General features: G+C 44.2%; 1 protein-coding gene across 7 annotated transcripts in view; it reads right to left on the bottom strand.

The window, feature by feature from the left end:
* CELF2 (CUGBP Elav-like family member 2) overlaps positions 1-11,933 on the bottom strand; it is a 430,978-nt gene that overhangs the window by 63,527 nt on the left and 355,518 nt on the right. For all 7 annotated transcript variants that reach the window (XM_026648627.1, XM_026648625.1, XM_026648629.1 and 4 more), the window contains one exon: positions 7,286-7,420. In XM_026648627.1, coding sequence (XP_026504412.1) covers positions 7,286-7,420 — 135 coding nt within the window. The remainder of the gene's footprint in view (positions 1-7,285; positions 7,421-11,933) is intronic.

Raw genomic sequence — 11,933 nt, 5'->3', positions numbered from 1 at the left:
CATCTTAAGAGACCACTCCAAAGTATCCCCAAATGTGCTGAGTACAATTATGCTACGTATTTAGCATATTTATTGTAAGACAGAAAATAGTTTATGGCACAGATAAGAAGCTGGGAATGGGTGACAGGGGATGGATCATTTGATGATTACCTGGTCCGTTCATTCCCTCTGAAGCAGCTGGCATTGGCCACTGTCAGAAGACAGGACACTGGGCTAGATGGACCATTGGTCTGACCCAGTGTGGCTGTTCTTATGTTCTTAGATGTGTGGTAGGCCCCTGGGTGGTTGCTTACTGGAGGGATTACTCTATGTTGTTTTCTACAGATCTGGTAGCCCGGAGCATGAGTGCAGAAAGCATGAGGAAGGATGGTGCAGTGATTAGGCAATTAGCCTAGGACTTGAGAGATGGGGTGCCACTCCTTGCCCTACCACAGACTTTCTGTTTGACCTTGGGCAAGTCACTTAGCTGCTCTGTGCCAACCCGAGTGACCCACTTTCTAGAAATGGAAAGTTTTGTCAGTTATTGTCCTGCTTCAAGCCAATCTTTCTAGGGAAAGAATATTGGGAAGATGTATTGTGGGAAAATCTGATACTTAGCTTTGTCATGGAGTGAGTAGAGAAAGAAGCTTGGAGTCTTGGTACCTCAATTCTATTCCCTCTCTACCACTGACTTCCTACACAGCCTTAAGGAGATCATCTAATATGACAGTGTGTTGAAAAAGACATTCCCCCCTCATGAAATATTTTGAACTCAAAATTGTTCTTTGAAATCTTTCATGGGAAAAGTTTGATTTGAATTTTCAAGTTTGATTCAAATCAAACATTTCCCTTGATTCAGTTTTTGATTTTTTTTTTAAATTTCAAATTTTTGTTTTTGCCCTTCTCTCAATTTTCCGTTTTGACATTGAATGCGACACCATGAATAATGTCTAGTTTTTTTGGCCCCCATTTCCCGCTCCCACATGCTTTTTCCTTCTAATTTATCAAAACTTCTCCAACTTTTGAAAAGTTACATGGTGGCAAAAGGACAAATGAAACTGTAACCGTGCCACAGTTTTCAACAACCTGAAAAATGGCAGAGTGGCAAACCTGTAGTATAAAGGGCTTTGAGATCCTCATATAAAAGGCACTATCAAAGTCTCCCTTCAAGAAGCTGAACATATGGTCTCGATAGTGTTGTCTCCCACCCCATGTAGACTTAGGGTATGTCTACATTGTAATTAAAAACCTGCAGCTGGCCCAGGCCAACTGACTCAGGCTCGCAGGGCTCCGGCTAAAGGGCTGTTCAATTGCTGTGTAGACATTTGGGGTCAGGCTGGAGCCTGGGATCTAGGACTCTGTGAGGGGGAGGGTCCCAGAGCTCAGGCCTGAACGTTTACACCAAAACCAAACAGTACCTTAAGCCAGAGCCCCGTGAGCTCAAGTCAGCTAGCATGGGCCAAGCCATAGGTGTCTATCTGCAGTGTAGACATACCCTTAGGAGTGCCAGGCTAGCCACAAACCCAGATCACTTTCAGAGGTGGCACGTTATGTTACTTCAGCCTTGCAAAGCTGCTCTGAATATCAGTCAGAAAATCTCCTGCTCCAGGCACAGAAACTAGTCACCTGTTCTTTACCATAAGTCAGGGGTGGCCAACCTGTGGCTTTGGAGTCTCATGCGGCTCTTCAGAGGTTAATGTACGTCTCCTTGCATAGGCTCTGACTCCGAGGCTGGAGCTACAGATGCTAACTTTCCAATGTGCTGTGGGGTGCTCACTGCTCAACCCTCTGCTCTGCCCCAGGTCCTGCCACCACTCCACCCCTTCCCCCAAGGCCCCTGCCCCTTCCCCCGAGCCTGCCATGCTCTCGCTCCTCCCTCCTCCCCACCAGAGCCTCCTGCGCACTGCAAATCAGCTGATTGTGGTGGGCGGGAGGCATGGGGAGGGAGGGGGAGGCGCTGATTGGCAGGGCTGCCGGTGGGCGGGAGATGCTGGGGGCTTGATGAGGGACTGCTGACGTATTACTGTGGCTCTTTGGCAATGTTCATTGGTAAATTCTGGCTCCTTCTCAGGCTCAGGTTGGCCACCCCTGCCATAGGTGATAATGCAAAAAATGAATAATGATATTTTGCCTTTTTATTTTTAAACAAACAAACGAACAATCCCTACTTACTGCAGATGAATGGAATTTTGCAAAGCTGAATTTCTGCCTGATCGGGGGCTGATTCCCACACCATTCCTATCTGTTCTTTAAAACAGACATTCCCTATTACCAGATTTTTAACAGTACTCTAAACGTGCACTTGCCTGACTTGCTTAATACTGTCATATTGAAATTAGAGAAACAAGACTTTAAAAGCTGTGGCAATATGCATTTAGAGACCTTATCAAATGCACATTTTAGATCTAATTGTCTTTACACATACTTAGCAGGTTCGTTCAATGCTCTTGACTCAATTGACTACAGTGTCTGTTATATAAATCTGTACTTAGCAATACATCTCTGTAAGTTGCTATATGGAGCTTCTGTGATAAGGATAAGAGGATTTTATTATTATTATTATTGACTAATACTACTTAGCAGTAATATAGTGATTTTGACCTACTGAGCTCAAAGCACTTTACAATGGTACAGTAGACCCTCAGAGTTATGAACACCAGAGTTACAAACTGACCAGTCAACCACACACCTCATTTGGAACTGGAAGTACGCAATCAGGCAGCAGCAGAGACAAAAACAAATACAGTACCATACTATGTTAAACGTAAACTACTAAAAAATAAAGGAAAGTTTTTTAAAAATTTGACACAATAAGTAAACTGTGCTTGTTTCATTTAAATTGAGGTTAAAAGCAACATTTTACTTCTGTGTAATAAAGTTTCAAAGCTGTATTAAGTCAATGTTCCGTTGTAAACTTTTGAAAGAACAACCCTAACGTTTTATTCAGAGTTGCAAACATTTCAGAGTAATGAACAACCTCCATTTCCAAGGTGTTCGTAACTTTGAGGTTCTACTGTAGATGGGGAAACTGAGGCACAAAAAGAGATTAAGTGAGTCACCTGGGGTCACACAGCAAGTCAGCAGCAGAGTTGGGATTCAAACTCAGGTTCTTTTGGCTACCATTTGCATGTTCCACCCACAAGCTCACAGCTGTCTGTGTTGGCAGCAGTGTTCTGGTAGACAGATCACAGGACTAGGAGCCAGGACATTGGGGTTCCTTTAAAAAGTTCAGAGATTTCTGGAAACCTTTTTCAATAAGTGATTTAAAATCTTAATCATCCCAGTCAGTTCACTTTTGCTTTGACATGACAATGGGGTGTAGTGCAGGACATCAACAATGGGAATTTTTAAAAAAGTGGTCTAAGCTGGAGGCTGAATCCCTCTACCCATAGAACAGATACAGGAAAGGCATTGGCAAGATTCTCTATGCAGTCATATGAACCTGAGTTGTAGTGGTGAGAGAATAGGACAGTCTCCATACCCTTCAGTCCTCAGGTTCACTGCTTAGACAGTCAGTTGTGTTTTCTTATTCTTAAACAGGCATCCACCAATTGGGAACTGCTCCACATCAACTCACTAACTTCACAGGGGCTGTGAAACAGCCATCAGATGGTAATGACTTTTGGCCACTATCTACTCGCTGTACCTAGGTTGCAGCCAAACCAGGTACAGATGGAAAAAACAAACCATTTTTCAGTTGCAGGAGCCAAGATCAGTGGGAATAAAGTGACTAAATGGAGACACTAGAAAGGTCATTTAAAATATATTGCTCCATCACTGAGACTTTGCATGATGTCTTTAGGCTACTTTTACACATGAGTTTCAAACAGCTGGCAATACAAATCTGGAGTGGAAATGCAGACGGACCTTTATCTACAGCGGCAGAATGGGTGTGAATTTATTAGAACCATATCTACTCTTGGCTTGAAACTACACTATCAACAACCAGTTCAATCTCTCTGTCTCCTTATCTAAGCACCTATATCACACTCATCACAGAGTGTTATATTTTCCTTTACCATTGTAGACAGGGATTCTTTTCCCTGTTCAAACTGTGAGGTAGACTATAATCCTAGGTCTACCCTACAACGTTATAGTCTAACGTTGCTATACTAGCAACAAAAGTGTTGCTACTCTTCTGTGAACAGGTTCCAAAAGCTGACTGAAAGCTTTCATTCCTTACTAAGAGAAAAATAAGAGCACAAAACTGAACTGTTCTGCCTAGCACTCTAGTCAGTAGCTGTCCTTTGGAACTGAGAAGTCACATCTGTTAATACTAAAGATTCCTTCCCTAACACATTTTACATAGCTCCAAAGTTCGCATAAATATCAGTAAATGTGTTTTTTCATGCTCTTTATTTCTGAGGTATCATGATATGCTAATTTTTAAGGCAAGCTGATTGAGAAGAAGATGAAATACTCAAGCAGAGCCTAGTGGATTGTATTTTCATTTTGCCGAGCTGTGAGGATTGTGCACTCCCAAATGCCCATGTGCTGAGACGACAGCATTCCCACAAGTATGTGACTATTCTTCATTCAACCTTCCTTTCTTTTTGTCAGAGAATGGAGATGGATGGCAGGAGAGAGATCACTTGATCACTGCCTGTTAGGTCCACTCCCTCTGGGGCACCTGGCATTGGCCACTGTCGGTAGACAGGATACTGGGCTAGATGGACCTGTGGTCTGACCCGGTACGGCCATTCTTATGTTCTTATGTTCTTTATAGGGACTTCCCATCTGGAAGCGTGGTTGAGCTGTGGGCTCTTACACATGAGAAGAAAGATGGTGTGGGGAATTTAACATACTGGAAATAGTAATGTGAATGAGAATCCATTTAAATGTTGGAACTTGTTGCAGGATTTAATTGTATTAATTTTCCTTCTATTTTTAAAGAACCTGATTTTGGTTCTATGCCACGCAAGATTCCTCCCACCCAAAGCTCTCCTGCAGCACTTCAGTTCAGTTCTTCAACACGCAGCACTTTCCCAGTGCTTGGTTTTCTCTCTTGATCTGGTGGTTTTGTGATGTTGACAAACATCTGCCTGGAAACTGGGCTGTAGCATGGGTGTAGAAAGCAATTCAAGTTTAACAGGCAGGAAACAAAAGAGCCTGGTATTATATTACTGTGAGTGACTGTCAGAATAAACTCAAATATTAGAGAGGCTATAGCTCCACTAAGCCAATACATCCCAATACCTGTTTGAGTGTGACGTACCTGGAACATGCTCTTCCGTCTCCAAAGGTGAAAGCCTTGCACATTAACCTTAAACTACCACAACATCTGCTCAATGGGCTACACTGCAATACTCAATCAATTTGTAACTGGCGATAGCAATTGCCACCTATTGAGGAATAAAAATACCCACATCCTACCCTTTCCTGTAGGTTCTCATGATCTGGGATTATGATGGAAAATCTCTATTGAACAAGACTTGGGGAATACTTGGATACCCACTATGTGGCTTCCGCTCCTGAATTATGCAGAGGAGTCAAATAACTCTTGTAAGACTCAAAGACTTGATTCTCTAGTTTATAATCTAGTCTAAATATTTAAATACACCTCTACCCCGATATAACGCTGTCCTTGGGAGCCAAAAAATCTTACTGCGTTATAGGTGAAACCATATTATATCGAACTTGCTTTGATCCACCGGAGTGCGCAGCCCTTCCTCCCCCCGGAGTGCTGCTTTACCGCGTTATATCCAAATTCATGTTATATCAGGTCGCGTTATATCGGGGTAGAGGTGTAGTTATCCAGCAACTCCCCACTGCAGCTTTACTTTCCTATGGCCAAGATTTAAAAAATAAATAAAAAGAATATCTAAAGTTAGACTCCTAAGCCAGGATCATGCAGCTTCTTGATGGTCAAGCAGCAGTGGGATCAGAGTCTAAGTCCATATAATTGTAGGCCCTGATTTTCCTCGGCCAACGCTCACAAACAGAACATATGGTTTCCCATTAATCGACAGAGCATTTTTTCAGTGAGTGTTTTTTTATCCTTATTTACATGGAGATGGTACGGACCCTGCTTTCCACCTTCACAGATGACCTACTGACACCCAGTTCCCAACCTATTCTGCTGGACTTTATATCCATTGTGGACAAACTGCTGCTCAGAATAATTAAAAAAAAAAAAACCACAAGTGGCTGCACATATAGAAACCAGAGTCTAAAAGAAACAATATGCTTCAGAAGTTAAAAAAAAACACACACACATTTTTCTGTGTTTTGAAAATGTAATAAAATGCATAAACTGTGATTCCTATGTACGTTTTCACGTTTAGAGGGGGAAAAAATATCCAAAACAGAATGATTGAGTTTTGCTTTTCCTTAATAAAATCAACAACCCCACATTTTAGAGTAGTTTTTACTCCCTGTGCCTTTAAATTATGGTAGCGGATATCATGGCACTGTTCCCCTAAGGCCGACAAGCTTGCCCTGATCCTCTTCCCAATTCAATTCCATATGTCATTAGCTAGTGGGAAGGATTGTTCTGTCTGAGTAATTCCAGGTCAATACAACAAAGGCTTAATATGCAGCAGGGGTCATTGATATAGATCTGCTTTTCTTTTTATTATATATTTTCAAGAGCCTTTTCCAGGTACAAAATGCTATATGCTGCATATCTAAAAGGGTGGAGGAGGGGGGTGATCAGTTATCAAAGACTGCATTGCACTTAATTTCCAACACAATAAAGTAGGAGTCTGGCATGTGGTCCAGAACTCGGGTCTTTCATATGACTGCACTATGCACTGCTGTTTGGCACGCCTGCGCCGGCTCTAATTGGACATAGGGATTTGAGCTATGAAAGCTCCCTTCATGAGTTCTGTCTGGGCAAAACTCTAGGTGTTAACCCCTTTATTCCAGAGGCAATACAGAGACACATTTTACATATGGTTACAAAGAAAGTGGTAGTAGAGGGATACTATAGTATGGACCAGTTTGCATGGCCCCAGGTGCCATAAACCAGCCATTTGTTTTCCCTGGTACAAAATGTGTGTGTGGGGGGAGGGAACTTTGATTTTCTGGTAGGGAAAATAGGAGATGTCAGGGTTCAATGGTACCTTTTCAATCTGACAAACAGCGTGATAACACACGTTAATATGTTGGCACTGAGATCTTTCTGACATTTGAAATAAAAGGTGATAATTTCAGTCACTGTGAAAAGTTCATGTGGGTAACTCCGTCACGTGGGACATATTACAGTGTAACCTCTCGCTGCAGACAGTGGCTACATCTACCCTGACTGTGACATATAGCTCCAATTAGCACTTAAGGAAAGAGACTTTATAGACTGCACACTCACCTCGGCTCAGCCCGTCAGGTCCCCGAAGAATTCGGCATTCTTCTATCTGGCCGAATGGAGAAAACATCACCCTGATATCATTCTCATTACACTTCTTCGAAACCATTCCTATGAACAATTTTCTGTCTTCCACAGCTAGAAGATAAAAATAATGAATGAGCAAAGGCCATTTCATCTTTTTCCTGTGATCAATGCTTCATTACCACATCAAACCAAGCTCCAGTCATGTGAGTCTGGCTCTGCAACTGAAGACAAGTCCTAAGGCAAACTCTTTATATTTTCAACCCTTCCCCCTCTTCCTCCCTGAATCTCTCTCTCTCTCTCTCTTTTTGTGGGTGCTATTGTCATATTAGTTGCATGAATAAGACATTTTTCATCCCCCTCCCCATCATGATTTCTAAGAGAAGGAAACATCCGGTGTCAGAGACTCAAGATATTTTTGTATAGATTCTAATTTGAATATGTTCCCTCTCTCTCCCCCTCCCCCATCTCCCAAATGTATGAAAGGAAGCAAGACAGGCAGTGGGTGGCGGTGGTGATGCGGAGTGCACATAATAAAATGAGTTAATGAAAAATACTCTACAAAAACATTCTTATATGAAAAGGATTCTAGCTTTCCATTTCAACCAGCTGTAATGCATGGCACTCAGAAGCAGGTTTGTAGTGACTGCAATGGAAAGAATAATGCATTAAATTTTCCTCTCTTCCCCCATAATGACACAGTAGTCTCTCTTCAAATGGACACAATGTATGTTCCAGGGCAGCACTTCAACAAGGGGAGTGCATATTACTTTCCAAAAGCCAAATCCTTTGATTGGTAATGATGTTGAGTTTGCAAGAAATACAACAAGCACTTTGCCAAAGATATCGGTAGATTATCTCCTTTTTACATCGTCTACACGGCCAGCGTAAAGTAGGTCGTTCTAGCTGGGTGTGTATGCTGGCTCTGAAGTTTAAAAGAAGCTCAAGTCATACACTGGTGTCAAAGATGGAATAAACTGCAATAACCGAACTCCGATCTGGAAGACTTAATGCTAACTCACAATCTCCCTATATTAAAAAAAAATCTAAGGGCTTATTATATGGTATGTACAATGCTCCTTTCTTCTGCTATTGAAATGGCATGCAAATCCAATTCAGTGTTAATGAGCAGACTGCCAGAATTTTGCAGGAAGCAAACACAGACGGAAAGCTTTACTCCAGAGTATCTGTGGTGCACTTATTTATTTCTATTGTGCAAATTATTTTTCTAATGAAGTATTTTCATTTCTGGGCTTATAAAAAATGAATCTTCCTTTGCACCCCGACCCACCCTGCATGTATTAGCATGTGTTTGTCAAACAGAATAAATTGCAGCTGAGAAGGAAGAAACCTGTATATTTTCATGGGATTTTACTGGTATTGACACTTTTAGTGCCCTTAACATAATTTCAGCGATAAAAACCGAGGCTAATGTTTATTGAAGACAGAAGGGGTATTTGGAGTAATTTTTTTTTAACTGGGTAGTACTTCTTTACTGAATGGTTAAGAAAGGCATTCTGCTATTTTACACAGGCAAGCATAGGGAAAATGCATTTTCCAGAACCCCAAAAGCTAATGGAAATGCTTTAAAAAAAAAAAAAAAAAGAATTTAGATGTAAGTTGGGTCCATGATAGTGCTTCATAGGGCACAATTGTTTTACCATTTATTACATCTATTAATCATTTGTTCATCCTTTATAAACAGAACCATACCATAAAGTGTGACCCATATTTTTTATAGGTATTTGTACTATTAAGACCCATTTTACAGATGCTGAAACTGAGACACAGAGAAGTCACGTGGCCTGTCTAGGGCCACATGGTGATTTAGCAGTAGAGCAGGGATCAGAACTCAAGAGTCCCGAGCTCCCAGCTCCATGCTCAATCCTACAAACGACACTGCCTCAGCCAATTAAGCAACTGTACTCTAGCCCCAAAGGGTGTCCCATCTGCTCCTGCGTACAGGGAAGGGTGAAGACTTTTTATCTTCAAGCGGAAGATACAAAATAAGGGACCTTAATGGATGCAGGGGATCTCTTCCTCCAGCCTACAAAGAAAAGCGGAAGATGCTACTCTGCCAAAGTCAAATGTGAAGATGTTTTTTAATTTTCCAGACACTAGCAGATGACAAACTCCTCACTGACCTCCTTCACTTTCACTAGTAAATCTACAAATATGCCATTTAACTAAAACGATTTTGCAGGTTTTCAGCTGGAGGGTGATTTTATAGTAAATTAAACACCCAGCTCCTGTGTACTGCACATCTTCAAAATGCACATTTCAAGGAAAATGCTCAGTGTACAGAAGACATATTGGTAGGATGACGTGCCTCACAGCCAATGCTGTTTGGTACTGCTGATCAGAGGTAAACTTTAAGAAATTTGTAATTTTATCTTGGCTAAATGCCTAACCACACAGAACGTTTAAAGGAGCACTGCCAAGATAAAAACTGCATAGGCGCCTTACCTCTGTTGTAAGGCATGATGTCAATTTAAAACAATATAATATACTTTCATGCAGAGAAAGGCATGATCTATTCCTATCAGCATAGGATGGGAGCCACAAATTCCTGGGTTCTTACACTGATTATCTCTGTGTTCTTGGGCAAGTTACTTAACCTCTCTGCCTCGGTCTTTCCATTATAAACAAGAAGTGTTGTGGGGATTGATAGTTAAAGTGCTGTGAGGATTACAGGTCAAATACACCCAAACAATTTGGCAGGGGAGAGGGGGTCTCTACAGTAAAATGGAGGCAGCTCACAGATTTTGTCCATGTGGCTGGCAGTTTCACACTTTAACCAAGGGTTGCCAACTTTCTATTGGCACAAAACCGAACACCCTATCCCTGCCCCTATCCCCGAGGCCCTGCCCCTGCTCTCTATATTCCCCCTCCCTCAGTGGCTTGCTCTCCCCCACCCTCACTCATTTTCACTGGGCTGGGGCAGGGGGTTGGGTTGTGGGAGGGGGTGAGGGCTCCGGCTGGGGATGAGGGGTTGGAGTGCAGGAGGGAGCTCCAGGCTGGGGAGTGGGGCTGAGAGACTCGGAATGTGGGAAAGGGCTGCAGGTTGAGGCGGTGGGGATTGGGGTGTGGGAAGGGTGAGGACTCTGGGCTGGGGGTGCTGGCTCTGGGGTGAGGCCAGGGATGAGGAGTTTGGGGTGCAGGAGTGGGGCCGAAGGATTCGGAGTACGGGAGGGGGCTGGGGTGCAGGAGGGGGTGAGAGCTCTGGGGTGGGGCTGGGGATGAGGGGTTTGGGTTCAGGAGGGGGCTCCAGGTTTGGGGGGGCTCAGGGCTGGGGTACGGGGTTGGGGCGTGGGCTTACCTCAGGTGGCTCCCGGTCAGCAATGCTAAAGCAGGCTGCCTGCCTGTCCTGGTTCCATGCTGCGCCCCGGAAGCAGCCAGCAGGTCCGGTTTCTAAGCAGGGCGCCGGGGGCAGGAGGCTACATGGCGCGTGCTCCTCTCGCCCGCAGGCACCCCCCCTGCCAGCTCGGAGCCGGGGCTTGGGCAGCACGTGGAGCCCGGTGGCCCCCCCACCTAGGAGCCGGACCTGCTGGCCATTTCCGGGATGCAGCGCGGTGCCCCAGGACAGCCACAGTACTGCTGACCGGGCTTTTAACGGCCTTGTCGGCGGTGCTGGTCGGAGCTGCCAGAGTCCCTTTTCGACCGGCCGTTCCAGTCGAAAACCGGATACCTAGTCACCCCACTTTAACCATTAGAGGTTGCTGTGCCATATATGTTACAGGTCAGCATGTGCTCAGAGTTGAGCAGAGCCCCAGAAATGGTGCACACAGCGGGCAGGGCCGTAACCGGGAGGGAGAGGGGGGGACAAGCGAGGCAGCCGCCCAGGGCATAAAGCCCCGGGAGAGGAGAAATAACTAACCCCCCCCCCCCCAAAATGGTAGGGGGTGCAAATATGCTTGCTCACCCCAGGTGCTAAAATGTCTAGTTGCGGCACTGACCATGGGACCAGGCCTCCTTCCTCTGATCTTGACAGCAGTGGCCTCACCTCCCACCACAGTGCAGGAAAGTGGAGAGAAGACCCCAGAGGAAGCCCCATCCCATGCAGGTTAGAGACAAGAGCCAGCTGTTGGAGCCTGGCCTGGGGGTTGGGGGAGGTTGGAATCTCAAAGCACTGTACAAAAGAGGTCAGCATCATTATCCCCATTTTATAGATGGGGAAACTGAGGCACGGGGAGGGAAAGTGATTTGCCCAAGGTCACCCAGCAAACCAGTGGCAGAGCCAGGAATGGAACCCAGGTCTCCTGAGGCTCACTCCAGTGCCCTACCCTCTAGAGAACACTGCCTCCCATTTCTCAGGTCTTATTTTCACACTGTAATTGCCATCTACAGACACTTGGCGTGGACAGGAGCAGTTCAAAATTCAGAAGACAGATCAAAACGCATTATTTATTTATTTATTTAAATCACTTTTTGCAGGGAGGAATTCGTTCTGGTGCCTGGATTTTGGACTCAATACTGCTGTCCAGCTGCTTTGCACTATTTTGGCAACGTAAAGCAGATGCAACCTGATGTATGACCTGCTAGTTAACAAATGTACGGATGCTTTGCATTGCCGGAGCAGGACAAAGCAGCTAGAGTGTACCAGTGAATCAAGCTCTGTAAATGTAGA

Source organism: Terrapene carolina, unplaced genomic scaffold (assembly GCF_002925995.2).
Source record: "Terrapene carolina triunguis isolate 2854851 unplaced genomic scaffold, T_m_triunguis-2.0 Scaffold68, whole genome shotgun sequence".
Classification (NCBI taxonomy): Eukaryota; Metazoa; Chordata; order Testudines; family Emydidae; genus Terrapene; species Terrapene triunguis.
The sequence above is the reverse complement of the archived record's forward strand: the minus strand, read 5'-3'. Positions and strand labels throughout refer to the sequence as shown.